The sequence below is a fragment of the Moschus berezovskii genome, chromosome 6 (assembly GCF_049115385.1).
Source record: "Moschus berezovskii isolate FMDL1 chromosome 6, NW_MosBer_1.0, whole genome shotgun sequence".
Lineage (NCBI taxonomy): Eukaryota > Metazoa > Chordata > Mammalia > Artiodactyla > Moschidae > Moschus > Moschus berezovskii.
This window is the reverse complement of record NC_142465.1, coordinates 118,202,529-118,221,723: the sequence shown is the minus strand read 5'-3', so window position 1 is coordinate 118,221,723 and position 19,195 is coordinate 118,202,529. Positions and strand designations below refer to the sequence as shown.

Genomic DNA, 19,195 nt, shown 5'->3' with positions numbered 1-19,195 from the left:
AGAAAATTAGGGTCACCGCTAGTTCTCACATGGAGAAATTGTGTTACATTTTTTCTCACTCTTGCATGTTCTTCCAAACCTTTATACCTTTACACACACACACACACACACACACAATTTTTTGTAGCTTTATTGAGGTATAATTGATATATAAAAGTACACAGTTTAATATACAGTATAGACTTTGATGAGCTGGATATGTGTATTTATATATCTTTTCATATATGATATCTATTTTATTTAAAATGAGATATATTTATCATCAGTTAACATATTATTACCCCTTCGTGTCAGTAAAAATTCTGCCATGTAGTGTTAAAAGATGCAAAGTATTCCCCATTGTTATAATCTAGGTGTTCATTATTTAATTGCTAGGTGATGGATTTTTTTTTCATGTCTGTTGTACTTTTTAAAATAAGCACAAGTTGAATGTTGTTATCCTCATTTCCAGATGGGGGCTGGTGGGCAGACACACCTACCTGCTCAAGGTCTAAACTATTGGCTAATCAGGGATAAAACTGATAGCCCAAAGTCCATCTGCCTCCTAAGCTCCCGCTGCCTTTATGAGTGATTTGTATTTATGCACATTTTCTCTTTCCCAATCAGCTGCACAAAATACCCACCTATAAAGACACCAAGGTGCCTCTCTTCCTGGCTTGGGATTCAGTAAGTAACGCTTTCTATGTGGCCCCAGGGTGCTACCTCCCACCCCGGGTTACAAACATGCAACTTGGAAAATACCATTTGTGTTTTTTTTTCTCCTGGTAGGTGGAAGAAATTATTCACGACTCGATTGCTAAGAATCTATCAGCTTTCTGTAATATGCTGCGGTCATATGACCTCGGAGACACAGGACTCATCGGGCGAAATAATTTCAAGAAAATCATCCGTGTATTCTGCCCATTTTTAACAACTGAACATTTAGTAAAGTAAGTTTTCAGGTAACAGAATTAGTTCATGTCACATTTTCCTTTAAGTCTGTTTGATAATTCTAAACCTTTTTCTACATGTTTTCTGCCGTATTAGTGGGCAGTACTGGTAATAGCTTCTAGCTATTGGGTCTGTACTAAGCCTTGAACGTTGGTTGGGAACCTGGCACGTATACTATATGACTGAGTCCTCGCCACAAGTGTGTAAGGTTGCATTACAACTCCTTTTCCTGAATAAGGAGATGGAGGCCGGGAGAAGTGCAGCGACTCCTTAGAGACACACAGGAGTGAGCCATGGAGCCTGGGTCCCATCCTGGTCACCATGACTCCTATGGCCTTAATCTTCATATTGTTTTACCTCCCAGGGTGTCTGGCTGTGACCCACCAGCCCATAAATGGTAGCCTGATTTATAGTTTATATATATAATTTATAGTTCATTTTAGTTTAAAACTTACTTTGTGGTAGCTGAGCCAAAGCTGGAGGGGACAGAGATATTAGAGAAAGAAGAGAAGGTGTCCTGAAGGCCCCATGGGTCCTGCCTGGTGTCCCTTCCACCCTCCACGTGGAGGGGCTCACCCCCTGCGGCGTTCCCTCACTGCAGATGACCTTGACAACCTGCAGGCTGGAGCGGGACCCAGGCGGGATGGCGCCTGCCACAGGCCACCCTCAGAAACGGGGGACCAGTGTTCCCCAGGGTGTGGGCGGTGATCTGGGAGATTCCTGTAGGTGGAAGTTCAGTGGCTTCGCAAGGATGCTCTTTCAGCCCTTCGAAATGGAGTGTTAAAAATCGTATTTTTACTTTGATTCATATTACATTGGTTTAAAGCGACCCAAAAGTTGATCTTACTGGTAATTGTTGGCCTCTCAAGTCTCCTTTCCGTGAACACTCATAGCCTATTTTCCCTGTGGCTTGTAAGAAGTTGGGGCAAGGCTTTCCCCGTCAGGAGGGGCTTGCGAGAGCTTGGTGTGCTGGGCCGGCTATTTGCATCCATCCAGTTTACAGAACTCTTGCAGGAAGATCAGTTTGCTTGGGGCAGGGGAAGAAACAAGGCAAAGGGCAGAAGCAGGTGATAGCAAGTCCAGAGGCGGTTCTGGAGGAGCTCAGGGAGGGGTGAGGGCCTGAGGGGCAGCAGGCGAAGGCGGCGGCCACGTGGATGTCCATGTCTGCAGGGCTTGCTCGTGACTTTGCTGTGTGCTCGGTCCCGGGGAGAGGGAGAGGGAGAGGAGCCCAGGACTGGCTGGGTGGTTCACTTCTTCCTTCACTTGGTCTCTCAGTGAGTGTTGCGTGAGTCTCCTGCATCTGGCCGTCTTGTTATATCAATAAAAAAAAAAAAAAAAGTGAAGTCGCTCAGTCGTGTCCGACTCTTTGTGACCCCATGGACTGTAGCCTACCAGGCTCCTCTGTCCAGTAATTTTCCAGGCAAGAGTACTGGAGTGGGTCTCCATTTCCTTCTCCAGGGGATCTTCCCGACCCAGGGATTGAACCCGGGTCTACCTGCGTTGTAGGCAGACGCTTTACCATCTGAGCCACCAGAGAAGCCCCTGTTATATCAATAGGTTTACAGAAATCCCTTCATTTGCCAGCAGGAGGGGGGATGTGTCTAACGTGGGGGAGATGCAGAAGCACCCAACATGGCCTGCGAACACCTGACTACCATGTACGCACCATTCTTGAAGCCTGGAGGGTGGGGCCAGGGCACGGAAGGTGAGCAGCTTCCCAGGAACGTGAGGCTGGAACCTGGAAAAGAAAGGGAAGAGCCTTTCAGGACGTGGGGTGGCAGGGGAAGCTCCCACGGGATAACCGGACGGGCCACCGGGCGGGATCCGTGGGGAGAGCAGCAGGGGCCCGCGGCCACGGGGCGGGAAGGGCGGGCGAGAAGGACAGGCTCTCCCCCAGGGGACCGGGCAGGGTCCCCCCCGGGGTCTGAGAGCCGCCAGGGCAGACGGCTCTGAAAACGCCCGTGCCCCCGTCCGCGGGCCGGCAGGGTGCGGGGGCACTGAGTCCTGGTCGCCTTTGCGTGCGGCCCGCAGCCGAGAAGCGGAGCTGAGGGGCCTCCGGAGGCCGCTGGAGGGTCTCGAGGGGGCGGTGAGCACGCCAGGTCTGTCTCTGTGAACGCAGCTCTGGCTCCGGGCAGGGGAAGGGGTGTAACGGGGGGAAGGGGAAGGAAGGGGCGGGAGAGGAGGGGCAGAGGGCCGTGGGGCCGGCTGCTCCCGGGTGGTCTGGGCAGCAGAGGAACCGCCCGGAGACTGGACAGGGAGGCTGACGGCCGAGAGCAGAGGGGGTCTCCGGGGCTGCCCGGGACTGCTCGAGCCGCCAGGTGGGAGAGACACAGGGCCACTGAGGGAGCAGATGGAGTTGGCCAGTCGGGGGTGAAAGCACCAGATGCAGGAAGACTCAAAGGGGTGTCTTCACACCGACCATTTGCTCATTTGTTTTTTCGACAAGCGTTTGTCTGGGGTTGACGGTGGACTGGCTGGCTGAGGTGAGTGGGCCTCGGGCAGGACCTGAGGGCACCTCCAGGCAACCAGGGACCCGCTGGTCCCACAGCAGAGGTGGTGGAGAAGGTCGGGGCGATGGGACCAGATGGGGGTGCCTGAGGCTAAGGGGGCAGGGGGCCAGCGAGGTCAGAGGTCACAGAGGAAGCAAGTGGGGTGAGCAGTTGGGTGGAGGGAGACCCCGCAGGTCCTCGGGATGCGTGTGGAGCAGAGAGGGCAGGGTCAGGAAGGGAGTCACCTGGCTTCACAGACAGGCTCTGGCAGGCCTGCAGGCTGGGAGAAGCTGGAGACTGCAGCCAGCATCTGCAGAGGAAACGCAGATGGAGCCAGGGTGGAAGAGGGGTTGTGGGAGTGCTGACCTAGGAGTCCCGCCCTCCGGACTTCTCAGCGCTGAGATCAGCAGCTGAGGGGGAGGTCGCAGGTGGATGAGGAGGCGGCTGGGAGATTGTTAAAGGTTTGCAGCGGCTTCCTATGGGGTCACACAGAGTCGGACACGACTGAAGTGACTTAGCAGCAGCAGCAGTAGCAGCAGCAGCAGCCAAGGGCCAACAGAGGGGAACCTCTTGAGGTCTCCATTTACTTGTCCCTAAAAGGAGGGTGTTGCCCAATGGCATTCATGTTCTACCTGAGTACACTTTATTTTCTTTATGTCAACTCTGAAGTATATTTTTTTTTTAAAAAAAAAGGCTTTTCTTACATGTAAAAACAGCATCACTCGCTGTAAAGAGGTTACACTAAGTCTGCCTTTCATGAAAACAGTACAATTAAATCCTAATGAGATGTCTCTATCTGCCAAAGGCTCTGAGCAGAAGGCTTGCTATTGCTTTGTTAAAATGTAGGTTAATAAATAGAAAAAAATATGAGTTATGTTCAATGCCACTTGAAGTAAAAGAAGTACAAATTTGCAAACACGTGGACAGACAGAGCAGGGAGGAGGAGAAGGTGGTTCTCGCACGTGTGCTGGTGGGCGCGTAAACGACAAAGCCTCTGTGGAAAGCAGTTTGGTGTAGCAAGGGGCTTCCCTGGTGGCTCAGATGGTAAAGAATCTGTCTGCAATGTGGGAGACCTGGGTATGATCCCTGGGTGGGAAAGATCCCTGGAGAAGGGAATGGCTACCCACTGCAGAATTCTTACTTGGAGAATCCCATGGACAGAGGAGCCTGGCAGGCCCCAGTCTATGGGTTTGCAAAGAGTTAGACACGACTGAGTGACTAACACTTTCACTTTTTTCACTTTGGTGTGATAAGATCCAGCTCCTGCCTACTTTGTCGCCGTGGTTCTTCTAGGAATACGTGCCATGAATACATGTGGAGGTTCAGGGTGTGTTTGGAATACCACTGGCTGAACTGCCAGGGGTGTGGGTTGCGGTGGGGTGGGCAGGAAGTGAGGATGAACCCAAGCTTCTGGCTCAAGCACCTGGGGACTCAGGATTGTCACCTGAGCTGGGGGAGGCTGAGGGGGACAGTTTCCGGGGGTAGAAATCAGAAGTTTCCTTTTAGACACGTTAACTTGGGAAGGAGATTGGTGGCCATCTCACCACCCAGAGGGGCGGGTCACTACTCGCCTCCTTCTCCACCTCCCCCAGCCCCGCCTCCCAGGCACTCTCTGCCTGTCACCCAGCTGCGCTTCTCATGGCTCCTGTCATTTGTTTATGTTTATTACCTGTGCCACGCACCAAGGATGTAAAACGTGGAGGCTTCGTCTCTCCCAGCTGAAGCCCCAGTGCCTAGGAGTGGACGAGTGCCCGGCTCATGGACAGGGCATCTTAAATGCCAAGCGAGGAAATGAGTGAGTGAGTGAGTGAGTGAGCTCCAGGAGGCTGGTCACGCGGGCACCGGAGCTTTGAGACGGACGCTCCTGTGTCTCTTCTCCATTAGGTAACCAGTCTGTCTAAACTACAAAGTGAACTCAGTCGTGTCCGACTCTCTGCGACCCCGTGGACTGTAGCCTCCGAGGCTCCTCTGTCCCTGGGATTTTCCAGGCAAGAGTACTGGAGTGGGTTTCCATTTCCTTCTCCAGGGGATCTTCCCAACCCAGGGATCGAACCCGGGTCTCCCACGTTGCAGGGGCGGATGCTTTACCGTCTGAGCTACCAAGGAAGCCCTACAGAGATGATCACATCAAAACCCTGCTTGAAGTACTCGGGTGTCCTCTTGCCATTAGGAAAACACCAACTGCTTTAACAGAATGTGGCTTCCCAGCCCCTCAGGATCCTCAAGCCCCTCTGGAACTCGGGCTCTGTAGCCAGAAGGGTTCAAATCCCAGCTCTGCCCTGACTGAACAAGCTGTGAACTTGGGCAGTTGCTGAGCATGAGAGTTGTGGTGAGGATCAAATGAGGTAATAGATACAAAGCTGTCACCCAGGGTCAAGCCCGTGGGAGCTCTCATTTGCTGCGGCCATTCCTGCAGGACCCAGCTCAGCGAGGCTGACTCTGAGCTCTCTGGTATGTCCGGGTTTTCAGATGATCTGTTGCCTCCTTTCAGAACGAGCACTTTCCTAGCTTCTTGCAGCTCCTTGAGGTGGGCATTGGTCTGCATTGGGAGCATGGAGTCTTAACCACTGGACCATCAGAGAAGTCTCAAACTAACCCATGTTTAAATAATACAATTAGAACAAATCCATCAAGTGTATATATTTCCGTGAACCCATCACAAGCTGTCAATCCAGACACTAAACTTTTTCATCGTCCTTAAAGCTTCCTTGTGCCCTTTGCAATCCGTCTCTCCCACCCACCTGACACCATGTCACTGCAGATGACTTGGCATTTTCTAGGATTCTCTGTAAATGCAAGCCTACAAGATGCCAGGTTTTATTCACCAAGCATAATGTCTGTGCGGCTCACTCACGCTGTTCTGTGTATGCACAGCTGGTTCTTGTTCATTGTGGGGTAGACTTCTGTCTTATGGCCTTCCCCAGCCTTGTGGATCCTTGTGGATCCACCTATGGATGGGCGCTTGTTTGTTCCCAGTGTTTGCTCTTCCAGTGAAAGCCACGGGTATTATACAAGTCTTTGTGCAGACATCCATTTTTATTTCTTCCGGCTAAGTGCCCATGGGTGGGGTAGCTGGATCCTCTGATGAGCACATGTTCGGTTGCCCCACTATCTTCCAAAGTGAGAGCGCCATCTAGCACCCCACCAGCCATGGAGGAGACCTGTAGCCACTCACCTCCTTGCCGACACTTGGTAGGCTCCCTCTTATTTCAGCTGTTCTAATGGGCGTGTTCTAATTATTTTTAAAATTCAGACTCTGCAGTAAGTTTCAGGATATTGCTTCAGGAAGAATCCTTTACAAGAAACTTTTGGCATGCCTAGGAATTAATCGCCCGCCCACTGTCTCTCCAGTTCCCGTGCCAAAAGGTCAACTGTTAAATGAACATCTTCAAAAAGAGGAGCAGCCGCTGCCAGACCTTTCTGAGAGGTAAAATGAAAGAATGTATTAAAACCACGGTGCCTACTGCAGGATATGTTATTGCTCAGTCATGTCCGACGCTTTGCAAGCCCGTGGCCAGGAGTCCACTGTAGCACGCCAGTCTTTCTGTCTGTGGAATTCCATTGCAAGGTGGACAGGAAATATCTGCTGACAAAAATGAGTATTTTAGGATTTGAGTAAGAAAGATGGCAAATGATTAATGCAGTGATTAGAGCCAGGGAGTTTTAAAGCAAGCAGAGATCTTAGGAATATACTGCACTGACTTATTAATTCTGGAATTGAACACCCTGAGACCTGAGAGGAGGCTTGGGGGCTTGTCTCACATTATTTGGGCTTCCCAGGTGGCGCCAGTGGTAAAGAACCCACCTGCCAGTGCAGAAGATGTAGGAGACATGGGTTCGATCCCTGGGTCGGGAAGATACCCTGGAGAAGGAAATGGCAACCCACTCCAATGGAATCCCATGCACACGGGAGCCGGCGGGCTACAGTCCATAGGGTCGCAAAGAGCTGGACACAAATGAAAGTGACTTTGCATGCTCAGGTTATTCACAAACTTAGTGGATACCCTGGGGGAAGGACCCAGGACTTTCAACTCCCAAAGAACCCACCTGCCACTCAACTATTACCTCCCTGCAGTCACACTTTACTCTTTCCAGAGTTGTAGCTTCCTTACTGCTGTATAACATTTATTGCAAAATATACTCGTCACACTGGTTAACATTTTCTAACATGAGTGATAGAGTTACTTAAATGATTGCCAAATTGAATTGTAACAGTAAAACATACTTAGTAAATCCATTAAAAGTCAGACTGATGAATATTCTAGCCCTTCATTTTAAAAAATATAGGTTTAGTCTAATGAAAAGATATTATTTTAACTTGCTTGTTCTATAGCTTATAATAAATCCATAAGGAAAGGTAAAATGTAGAACTAATCGGCTGACTTCACTTTGTCATATCCCCTTTAAAAGATTCTTAAGTGTAGAGCAATGGGAATATTTTAATGCTAAGGTGATGAAATTTGAATATCTGGGCACTTTAATAGTAGCTGCTTTATAGATGAGTAGAAAGATGGTATTTTAAGAGAAAGGTAAAATATTCCATGAAGAGCTACATCTGCCTCCCAAAAAAGCAGTGAAAGAATTACTAGCAATTTAGCATCTCATCAACCATGGGCATTCCTGGAGAGCTCTTAGAGCTGCCGGAAGCAGCAGGCAAGGGGTCGAAGTCCATCCTCAAGACCATCTCACGGCCATCAAAATGAGGTCTAGGAGACTGCAGGAGGGCTGGAGAATAATTCTCCTCCAAAGACACATACATTCTCACACTCAGACACAGAGCACACCACATAATATCTGTATTATATAAGTTAAATTGATTTTGCGAGTCAACTTGAATTAATTCTGGACATCCCTTCTTTCCCATGGCAGTCTGATAATCTTTGATCTGGTGACCACGAAACAGCCTGTTTAGTTTAAGGCTGTGTAGCAGGCTCTGACTTTGCATTTTCCCAGTTCACTAAAGTATCCTTTCTCAGCCGTGTCTTCCCAACTCACACGCCACATTCAGCCAGCTCAAAGCACAGCTGAAAACCTCAGAGGCGACAGCAGCCCCTGCCCCAAAGCTCCCCACCCAGGCCTGCTGCCTTGTGCTGGGACCTTGGCCGGGGAGGTGGAGCTTTACCTGACGCAGTGACACAGAGCTGCTGGCCTGGCTCTGAAGCTACGAGCCAAGGGCGCATAAGAAGTCCCCGAGTCACTCCCTTGACCTCAGCGTCTGTCTGCTCGTTTGTGAGAAGGGGATGGAAAACCCCCATGTTGTCCTGGGTTGAGCCATAAGTGGGTGAGGTCTGTAGCAGGGGTCCCCACCCTCCGGGCCTCATGCCTGGTGATCTGAGGTGGAGCTGATGTAATAACAATAGAAGTAAAGTGCACAATAAATGCAGTGAGCTTGAATCACCCCCAAATCATCCCTCCCCCATTCAGTGGTCCCTGGTGCCAAAAATGGTTGGGGGCCGCCGGCTTATAGAAAGCGTGCTGCTGCACCTGTGTGCCCGCTTGTGATTTTAGAGCCAAGCCCGCTGAGAGCCAAGGTGCCGTGACCAGGAACATGACCAAGGATGAAGTCACTGAAAAGCTCAAAAGCTGTATATGGCAGCAGGACCCAGCATTCAGAAAACGATTTCTCGACTTCACCAAGGAGCCTAATGGCAAAATTAACACACATGACTTCAAGAAGGTAGGAGAGTAAGTTTTCTCTGCGTTTCTGCGTTTCCTCCTCTCCTGAAGGAAGTTCAGTTGTCTTACTGTGCCACCAGGCTCTAAAGGCACAAGCATTAAGCTTTTTTCAGCCAGGGTTTATTCCAGGGTAAAACAGATTCATTTCTAGGCATCTTCTGACAATGTGAAAGGATTCTTCTGGCCAAAAATGTCCTTAGCAACTTTCTTCAGAATATGCTTCTGATGTGAATGCGGCTGGGTTTTGATAGTTAAGCTTTCAAAAGAAAGGTTTCATTGGTGCTTTCCTTGGCCATCCACTGAGGACCTGGCTCTGTGTGTGAGGTGGGGCAGTGGGGGCGGGGGCGGGGCAAGGCTGCTCAGGTCCCCCCAGCCCTGCCAGCAAGGGGTTCCCAAGATGCTGTGATAACAGACCTGCGGTTTGTTCCTCAAGAAAGTGGGGGAAAAAAACTAGCAGTGAAAATGGGAAGCTCAGAGTGCTGATTTGCATGTGCTTATGGGAACTGGTGAGGTTCATGCCAGAAAGAACTCACTTTGAAGGGTTCTGCACAGACGTCTCAGGAATGAATTTGAACGATTGCTTAAAATTCCTATTATGATCCCCCTGGTTCATCATCTGCAGCTATTTTTAAGGGAAGCCTTGGCGCTAATACGTAGTAGTGTCCGTGTGGACACCTTCAGAAGAAGGCAGTGAAATGTATTTCCAAGAAGCTGCAGTTTATCTAGTGCCTGCCCCCATGCCAGGTGCTGAAATGGGCTCTGACCAAATCTCAGTTCCAAGCCTCTTGTTGGCAGAGGGTGAGGGTGGCTGGAGGCAGGGGCCAGCTGGTGTGGGGGGTAAGGGATTAGATGGCTGTGGGAATAGTCCAGACGTCCGCTTCCCCAGGCAAGATATGCGCAAGTGGAGGATCTATATTTGTGAGCCTGAGGGGCCCAGTGAGGAGACATGGGGGTAACGGGTAAGGGAGAGGAAAGAGTCAAGGATGGTTCCGCGAGTTCTGGCTGGGGGACCAGGAACTGGTAACCAGCCATTGCCGACTGACGACAGCAGCTTCGGTGGGTGAGTGGGCAGGAATCATGGAGCTCTCCCAGGGCCTGGTCCCGGGTTCCATCCCAAAGCACCTGGCAAATGGGGCCTCTTTGTGTTTGACTCTGATTGGTTTTTTTTTTCCTTAATTAAAAGTTTCTTATTTTTGTTTGTGCTGGGTCTTCGTTGCTGTCGGCTTTTCTCTGGTTGCGGCGGGTAGGGGCTGTTCTCCAGTCGCCGTGCGTGGGCTTCTCACTGTGGTGGCTTCTCTTGTGGAGCTGCGTGGACTTCTCTAGGCTGCGTGGACTCCAGCAGTTGCAGCTCACAGGCCCAAGAGCACAGGATCACTTGTTGTGGTGCTCAGGCTTAGTTGCGCATGGCCATGGCATGTAGGATCTTCCTGGACCAGGGATCCAACCTAGGCCCCCTGCATTGGCAGCTGGGTTCTCAACCACCAGACCTGCAGGCAAGTCCCTGGTTCATTTCTTTATTCTGCCTGTTTATCTTCCTCCAGTAAAAACATAAGCTCCAAAGGTAGACATTTTTATCTTTTGGACAGGGATGTATCCCAGTACTTGGCACACGGTAGGGCCCAGAGGACATTTGCTGGATGAACCTGAAGAGTTAACTAGAATCCCCAGGGAAGCCTGAAGGGCCACCACCTGCGGAGTGAGGCAAGCAGGCGCTTCAGAAGCCAGTCGGGCTTCCTAAACTTGAAACTGGCTCCCCTCTCCACCTGGTGAACCCACCCTGGCCCCCTTCTCTGCCCCTGCCTGTCTCTGCATTCCGGCAAAGCGGAGGGGCAGCTGCAGCTCTGCTCTTGCTTCCTGGTGGTACCTGCATGCTTCTCCCCTCCCTGGTTCCTGGCTTCCTGGAGACACGCCAGTGGGTGGCAGGGGGTGCCGAAGAAAACAGAAAACACGAGAGGATGGAGATGCAGGGAAAGAAGTCTGTTGTTTCAGGAGACTTGACAACCAGTTCACTGCGAACACAATTAGGGAAGTATTCTACTGGCTTCTCTCCTAGTGACTTATTGGGTTTAACCTTTGAAAACCTCCTGTCGTGACCAGCCGTTTAACTTGAAGTTCAATAATCGTGGGGTGACTTTCAACCATCTGCTGGGGACCCAGATTTCAACTCTATAGGCTGGTAACCTCAAAGCATTATGTAAATGCAAATTTTCATTGTTAAATTATTTACTGATAAGAGCGATTCTACCACTGGTAAAGTCAGAGTTGGGAAAATCATGGGCTTATACTGTAGAAAGAAACCAGAATTTAGATTGGACATAACGCAAGGCATCCAGATGTTAAAGGTTTGGGAATACCCAACCTCAGTGGCAAGGAAACCCTTGAAACCAACTCTTGTAGAGAGCTTTAAGTGTTAATGACGACTAATTCTGTAATGGAAATAATAGCAATGATAATAACCATGATGATAATGCTAACCATTGCTAGAATAGTGATGGTATTGCTCCAGTGACTGAGTGCTTAGTGACTCTGCCAGTGTGCAGGCACTGGGGGTGTTGCTTTCCAAGCATTATTTGTAACTGTCACAGGAGCCCCATGAGATATGGATCACATTATACCCACTTCACAGATGTGGAGACCAAAGCTTAGGGCTTAAGATCATGGCCCAGCGTGGTTCAGCTGGCAAGCCATTCAGACACTTGAATTTGAATCCATGCCAGTCTGTATCAACCTCAGACCCTTGCTGGGTGTGATACTGGTTTAGTGGGTGTCACACAGGCAGTGTGTGTGTGTGTTTGTGTGTGCGCGCGCGTGCTTAGTCACTCAGTCGTGTCCTGACTCTTCCCGGCCCCATGGACTGGGGCCCTCCAGGCTCCTCTGTCCATGGGATTTTCCAGGCAAGAATACAGGAGTGGGTAGCTATTCCCTTCTTCAGGGGATCTTCTTGACTCAGGGATTGAACCTGGGTTTTCCACATTGCAGACAGATTCTTTACCTTCTGAACCACCAGGGAAGCCCATATAAGCTAGCTGGGTACAACCGATGGCAGCTTTGAGGTTGGATCTGGCCTCAGAGTTTTGTGAGAGGGACATTACTTTTAATAAGAATGCCCTTTCACTTCTTCCTACCAGTTTGGTTGTGGGGAGGCAGTGTTCTTGCCCTCTCTTCCCTCAGATATCTGTCTCACCAGTTAGTAGTGCAATGGCTGCAGAGTTTCAACCCCGGGGCATTGGGAGTGAAGCTCTAAGTCCTATATACCCACTTGCCCAGTTCTGTGTCCATGTACATGTTCATCCTTTGAATACAAGCAGCACTTCGCTGTTGGCTTGAATACCTTGCAAACCATCACTTGTAAAAATCACTGCAGATGGTGACTGCAGCCATGAAATTAAAAGATGCTTGCTCCTTGGAAGAAAAGCTGTGACCAACCTAGACAACATATTAAAAAGCAGAGACATTACTTTGCCGCCAAAGGTTCCATCTAGTCAAAGCTATGGTTTTTCCAGTAGTCATGTACGGATGTGAGAGTTGGAACATAAAGAAAGTTGAGTGCTGAAGAATTGATGCTTTTGAACTGTGGTGTTGGAGAAGACTCTTGAGAGTCCCTTGGACTGCAAGGAGATCCAACCAGTCCATCCTAAAGGCAACCAGTCCATCCTAAAGGCAATCAGTCCTGAATATTCATTGGAAGGACTGATGCTGAAGCTCCAATACTTTGGCCACCTGATGCAAAGAACTGGCTCACTGGAAAGGACCCTGATGTTGGGAAAGATTGAAAGCGGGAGGAGAAGGGGACGACAGAGAATGAGATGGCTGGATGGCATCACCGACTGGATGGACATGAGTTTGAGCAAGCTCCGGGAGTTGGTGATGGACAGGGAGGCCTGGCATGCTGCGGTTCATGGGGTCGCGAAGAGTCGGACATGACCAAGTGACTGAATTGAACTGAACACCTTGCACTCTAAATTAGAAGTGCCATTTATTCTTAGCAGCCATCACCTTCCCTATGGTGGAGGCAGGATGTGATGGGCTACACAGGTCCTCCTAGGAGAGACCCATGAGAATAGAATCCAGAGCCAGGTGGAAGCTGACAGGTCCCTGCGTCCCTGCATGGTCTTTGCTAAACTCTGTTACTGTTCTCACCTTCCTGGTCAGGCAGCTTTTGTCTGTTATGCAAACTCTTATTTGTTAACTGGTAATTGACCTTTCCCCCTTTTCTCTCTTGAGTGTAGGAGATACAGAGTTTCTGGTTAGTGTGAGATAACCAGGGACCCCACACTGAGTTGAGAGCCCTGATAGAGGCAGAGCTACTGGGGTTTTCATGAACTCAATGTGTTTTTCATGGCTAAAGTATGCAATTTCCACTGTGGGAGGGAAAAGGACTGTTCTTTCTGAAATTGTACTAGCCCTGGTCTGTGTATATTGCATCATCCATTAAATCATTGTTCACAGCAACCTTATAACACATATTCTTTCTCTCAGGAAATCTCCCTCTTCTGCTTCATTGCTCTTGCCTCTGCACCACAAATCCTGTGACTTCCACGTGTTTTTAAACGTGCCAATTTATTTAAATAATGAGTCAATAACTTGCAATGTTGCAGAAAACCAGTTTTTAGTTTTAGGATGATCTAGAATCTTTATATTCCTTCTCCGGATACATTTTCCCCCTTTCCCTATCCTTCATTTGCTGAATTAGCAGCAAACCCCCAAAACAGTAGCTTAAATTTTAAAAGTGGCTATTTTTCTCCTATAAGAAAGGAGTCCAGAGGTTGTTGGTATAGGGTCAGTGCAGCAGCTCTACATTGTCTTCAGAAACCCAGGTTGCTTCTAGCTTCTTACTCTTTCAGTCTTATCCTCATATATACAAGATAGCTGCTGGAACACCAGCTATCACACACATGTTTCAGGCATAAAGAAAGGAAAAAGGGAAGGGCAAAGGCTTGAGCCAGAGAAGTCTTTCTTTTTTAAAGGGTTTTTTTGGAAGCTCCTCAAACTTAACATTTTGTTGTAATATATCATAAGCTTCTACTTACATATGTGTGTAAATATATATATACACATACACACTTTTTGCTGGATACATTACTACCTCCAGAAAAAGCAAGGTCCTGTTCCTATGGGAGAAGGAGAGAATACACATTAGGCAAATACAACAGTCTTTGCCATCCTTTCTCTTGGTAAACATTGTGAGGGTGCCTGTTCCATACTTGGAATAGGACTAAGCCACATGGGGAACATGGATAAAGCAGAAGTTTCATTGCTTGGGATTAGTGACCCATGAGGAACATAAAATGACTAAATACCCAAGGACACATAAGTCAAGATTAGTCTAATTGAGTAATTAGACTAATTGAGCTATTCCATCCATCAGGAATTTGAGGGCAGCTTTACAATTCTGGTTCCCTGTAATTTGCTGTTCCTAATGGGAAATTGTTATTCTTCATCCTCAGTAAATACACTGAACGTTGTTCAGCAAGCTGGTGTTGCTTGCCACCCACTCCCATTTCTGGAGTCCCAGCAGAGGCCCTGGTGATAGACACAGGCTGCAGAGCTCATCAGCCAACACACACAGAGCCCCCAAGACGTGGATTAGGGGAGCCAGAGTCTGTAACAGCCCAGCCCAGTGTCCCAGATTCTTAGCAGCCTCGGCCCCTTACTTCTGCACCTTCCTGAAGGCAAGGATATCTCACCTTGCTTAGCAGGGGGTGAGCTTCCTCACTTTCTCCCAGCAGAGTACCTTAAGCCCTTTGGGTGCTGGTCACACTCACATATCTGGGGAACGGGTACCCACCCCACTCTCTGCCATTATTTCCTAATCCCACAGTCTTCTCCATCTAGGGACAGGGACCCTGATTAAACCGAGCCCCACAAACACCCTTGAGCATCTCTTGGCTGTTCCTTACCGCTTCCTAATCTTACACATGTTTCAAGGAGGTGAACCAGTTGTGTGTTCGAGGTCCCTCACATCTTCAGTTTTGTTGCTCTAAGCTCCATACACCCATCAAAAGTCTATATTTATTTCTCTATCTTCCAGCAATAACTCTCTTGATGGATGCCAAACCTGGAGCCTCTTGGCATCTGGCCGTGCCCAAATTGGCCAGTTCCTCCAGGGCCGGGCAGCTGCAGACCCTGTGTCAATGGCCCACACCTCTAGGGCTTTGTTTTTGCCTCTGTGTTCTCAGGGTCTTCCTCCCTGTCGGGCCTTTATCTCTTAAGTTTGGAGACTTGCATCATCCTTTTTTAAGTTTTCACTTCAGGTCGTAAGACTCCAGCCCTGGCCCGTTTCAGAGATCAGCACATGTCTGGAAGGGGGAGCCAGACATGCTGTGAGCCTGCCCCCTCACGTCTCCAACTTTGCCACTCCAGCACCACGTAACTAGTGAACGCTCTGCTGGAGTGGCTCTCCGTCAGGCCCAAACCTATTTCTCAGTCCCAAGTCCACTCCCAGAGGTGTCAGCTGTTCCCAGGGGGAATGCAATTGCCTGCCCTCAGTTTGACATTGAAAGTGTGAAAGTGAAAGTCGCTCAGTCCTGTCCGGCTCTGAATACTGGTGTGGGTAGCCTTTGCCTTCTCTAGGGGATTGTCCCAACCCAGAGATCGAACCCAGGTCTCCTGAATTGCAGGCAGATTCTTTACCAGCTGAGCCGCAAGGGAAGCCCAAGAATACTGGAGTGGGTAGCCTTTCCCTTCTCCAGGGGATCTTCCCAACCCAGAGATCGAACCCAGGTCTCCCACATTGCAGGCTGATTCTTTACCAGCTGAGCTGTCATGGAAGCCCTTGACACTGAAAGGTGAGTCCTTTCCACCTTGGGATTTTGGTCCCTTGAAACCTCATGGCTTTTGCAGCTTTCTGATGCCTTTTTGTTATTTTTACTTGATTTTTTCTAATTGTTTTTGTTGGGACTATTTGCTTGCTGTGAATTGCTTCATCCTACCCAAATGCAGAAGCTGAGGTCTGTCAGTTTTCTCTTTTCGAAGTAACAACTTTATTTGACTTGTTTTTTTTCTCTTGTATAATTTGTTTTATATTTCTTTGTTTCTGCTGTTACCTCCATTATTTTCTTCCTTCTACCTGCTAAGGATTTAATTTGCTTTTCTTTTTCTAATTCCTTGAGATATACTGTTAGATCGTTGCTTTCCAGCCTTTATCTCTCTAGTGTGTGAACTGATGGCTATCGATTGTCCTCCAGGTGCAGTCTTAGCCGCATGGTACAGGTTTCTGTATACTGGGTTTTCACTGTCATTCAGTTCAACGTATTCTTCAATGTCCGTTGTGATTTCCTCTTTTCTCCAATTGTTTACTGTTTAATTTCCACACAGTTGATATTTTCTAGTTTATCTCTTATTATTGATTTTTAAATTGATTCCATTGTGATCAGAGAATAGATTTTAAATTCTACACGCATCAAACCTATAGTCCTCTGCTCTAACAACTGAGCTATCAAAGGGTATGATTTTAAAGTCTAAATCACTTCAACTGACCCTTCTAAATATGGTGAGGCTTGGATTATGATCTAGTATAGAGACCATTTTGGTAAATGTCCCAGAAACACTTGAAAACAACATGTACTCCATCACAGACCTTTAGTTTTCTAAGTAGGTCAACTAAGTTGATTTTATTAATTGTGTTTTTCAGACCTTTTGTCTCCTTATCAATTTTTTGCCTGCTCATCCCATTAGCTGTTGAGAGAAATGTGTTGACGTCTCCCAACTGACTGTGGATTTGTCTAGTGAGATCCTTTTTAGTTCTGTTGATTGTTGCCTTGTTCACTTTGAAGCTAAATTCTTGAGTACACATAGACTCAGAATTGCTGAAGCTTCCTGTGAACTGTCTTCCTTATCGTTATGACGTGACTCTCTTGATACAGAGTGATGCTACTTGCCTTCAAGTCTATTTTAGACTGATAATAATATAGTTGCTTCAGCTTTCTTTTGATTCATGTTAGCAGAGCATATTTTTTCCTACTCTTTTACTTCAAATTTTCTGGGTGCTTATATTTAAATTGTCTCACATGGACAGCATATAGCTAATATTTTAAAAAAACAGACTGGGACAGCCTTAGTCTTGTACTTGTAGCAGTCACTTCATTTTACATTTAATTACTGTTAGAGTTGATTTTGTTGGAGAAGGAATTAGCAACCCCCTCCAGTATTCTTGCATGGGAAATCCCGAGGACAGAGGAGCCTGGCGGGTACAGTTCATGGGGTCACAGAGAGTTGGACACGACTAAGCACATAAACAAAGATCATGGCATCTGGTCCCATCACTTCATGGGAAATAGATGGAAAAACAGTGGAGACAGTGTCAGACTTTATTTTTTTGGGTTCCAAAATCACTGCAGATGCTGATTGCAGCCATGAAATTAAAAGACGCTTACTCCTTGGAAGGAAAGTTATGACCAACCTTGATAGTATATTAAAAAGCAGAGACGTTACTTTGCCAACCAAGGTCCGTCTAGTCAAGGCTATGGTTTTTCCCGTGGTCATGTATGGATGTGAGAGTTGGACTGTGAAGAAAGCTGATCGCCGAAGAATTGATGCTTTTGAACTGTGGTGCTGGAGAAGACTCTTGAGAGTCCCTTGTACCGCAAGGAGATCCAACCAGTCCATTCTAAAGGAGATCAATCCTGGGTGTTCATTGGAAGGACTGATGCTAAAGCTGAAACTGCAATACTTTGGCCACCTCACGAGACGAGTTGACTCACTGGAAAAGACTCTGATGCTGGGAAAGGTTGGGGGCGGGAGGAGAAGGGGACGACCGAGAATGAGATGGCTGGATCGCATCACCGACTCTGTGGACATAAGTTTGAGTGAACTCTGGGAGTTGGTGATGGACAGGGAGGCCTGGCGTGCTGTGATTCATGGGGTCACGAAGAGTCGGACACGACTGAGTGACTGAACTGAACTGAACTGAAGCACATAAACACACAGAGTTCATTTTATATCTATGAATATCATCTTACTATTTTTTTTTCTATTTGACCCAGCTGTTTCATGTATTCTTTTCTTTTCTTTCTTACCTTCTTTTAGATTATTTATTTCTACCATTCCATTTTCCCCTCTATCAGCCTACTGGCGTGTATGTTCTTCTGTCTGTCTTTAGAGGCTGCCCGAGAGATTTGATATGAATCCTTGTCTTATTGTATGTACTTAAATATGTTGTTATTTTTACCACTTCTCTAGCAATGCTAGATATAAAAATAATTTCATTCACCCCTTCCTATCGTTTATGTTACTATTGTCATGCATTTAAATTTTACTTTAATGCTGAATCCCATGGGATGCTATTTTTATGGTAAATAAGATATCCTATGTGTCTGCATGTTTACCCTTGCTATTTCTTTCCATCTTATATTTCTGTATGCTTGCACCTGGACTAATTTTTTCAGTTACTTTATTGCTATTATTTTTAGCTAGAATGCCTCTTCATGGCTGTTCGTGGGCTTTCTCTAACTGCTGTGAGCAGGGCCTGCTCTCCAGCTGCAGTGCTTGGGCTTCTCATTGTGGTGGCTTCTCTCGTGGAGCACGGGCTTCAGGGCATACGGGCTTCAGTGGTTCTGGTACACAGGCTTTGTTGCCCTGCAGTGTGTGGAACACTCCAACAACAAAACCAACCAACTAACCAAAAAAACTCCCTTCTAGCGTGTAGTCCTCAAAGTTTTTTTAGAAAAGGCAGAGGAACCAGAGATCAAATTGCCAACATCCGCTGGATCATTGAAAAAGCAAAAGAGTTCCAGAAAAACATCTACTTCTGCTTTATTGATTATGCCAAAGTGTTTGACTGTGTGGATCACAACAAACTGTGCAAAATTCTTCAAGAGATGGGAATACCAGACCACCTGACCTGACTCCTGAGAAATCTGTGTGCAGGTCAGGAAGCAACAGTTAAAACTAGACATGGTACAACAGACTGGTTCCAAATTGGAAAAGGAGTACATCAAGACTGTATATTGTCACCCTGCTTATTTAACTTATATGCAGAGTACATCATGAGGAACGCTGGGCTGGAAGAAGCACAAACTGAAATCAAGATTGCTGGGAGAAATATCAATAACCTCAGATATGCAGATGACACCACCCTTATGGCAGAAAATGAAGAGGAA

The 19,195-nt window shown here is 47.7% G+C and overlaps 1 protein-coding gene across 1 annotated transcript in view; it reads left to right on the top strand.

Moving 5' to 3' along the window:
• The window catches only part of EFCAB6 (EF-hand calcium binding domain 6), a 225,018-nt gene that overhangs the window by 94,776 nt on the left and 111,047 nt on the right, over positions 1-19,195 (top strand). The window contains exons 12-15 of the mRNA XM_055396088.2: positions 607-666; positions 769-929; positions 6,673-6,846; positions 8,928-9,096. Coding sequence (XP_055252063.2) covers positions 607-666; positions 769-929; positions 6,673-6,846; positions 8,928-9,096 — 564 coding nt within the window. The remainder of the gene's footprint in view (positions 1-606; positions 667-768; positions 930-6,672; positions 6,847-8,927; positions 9,097-19,195) is intronic.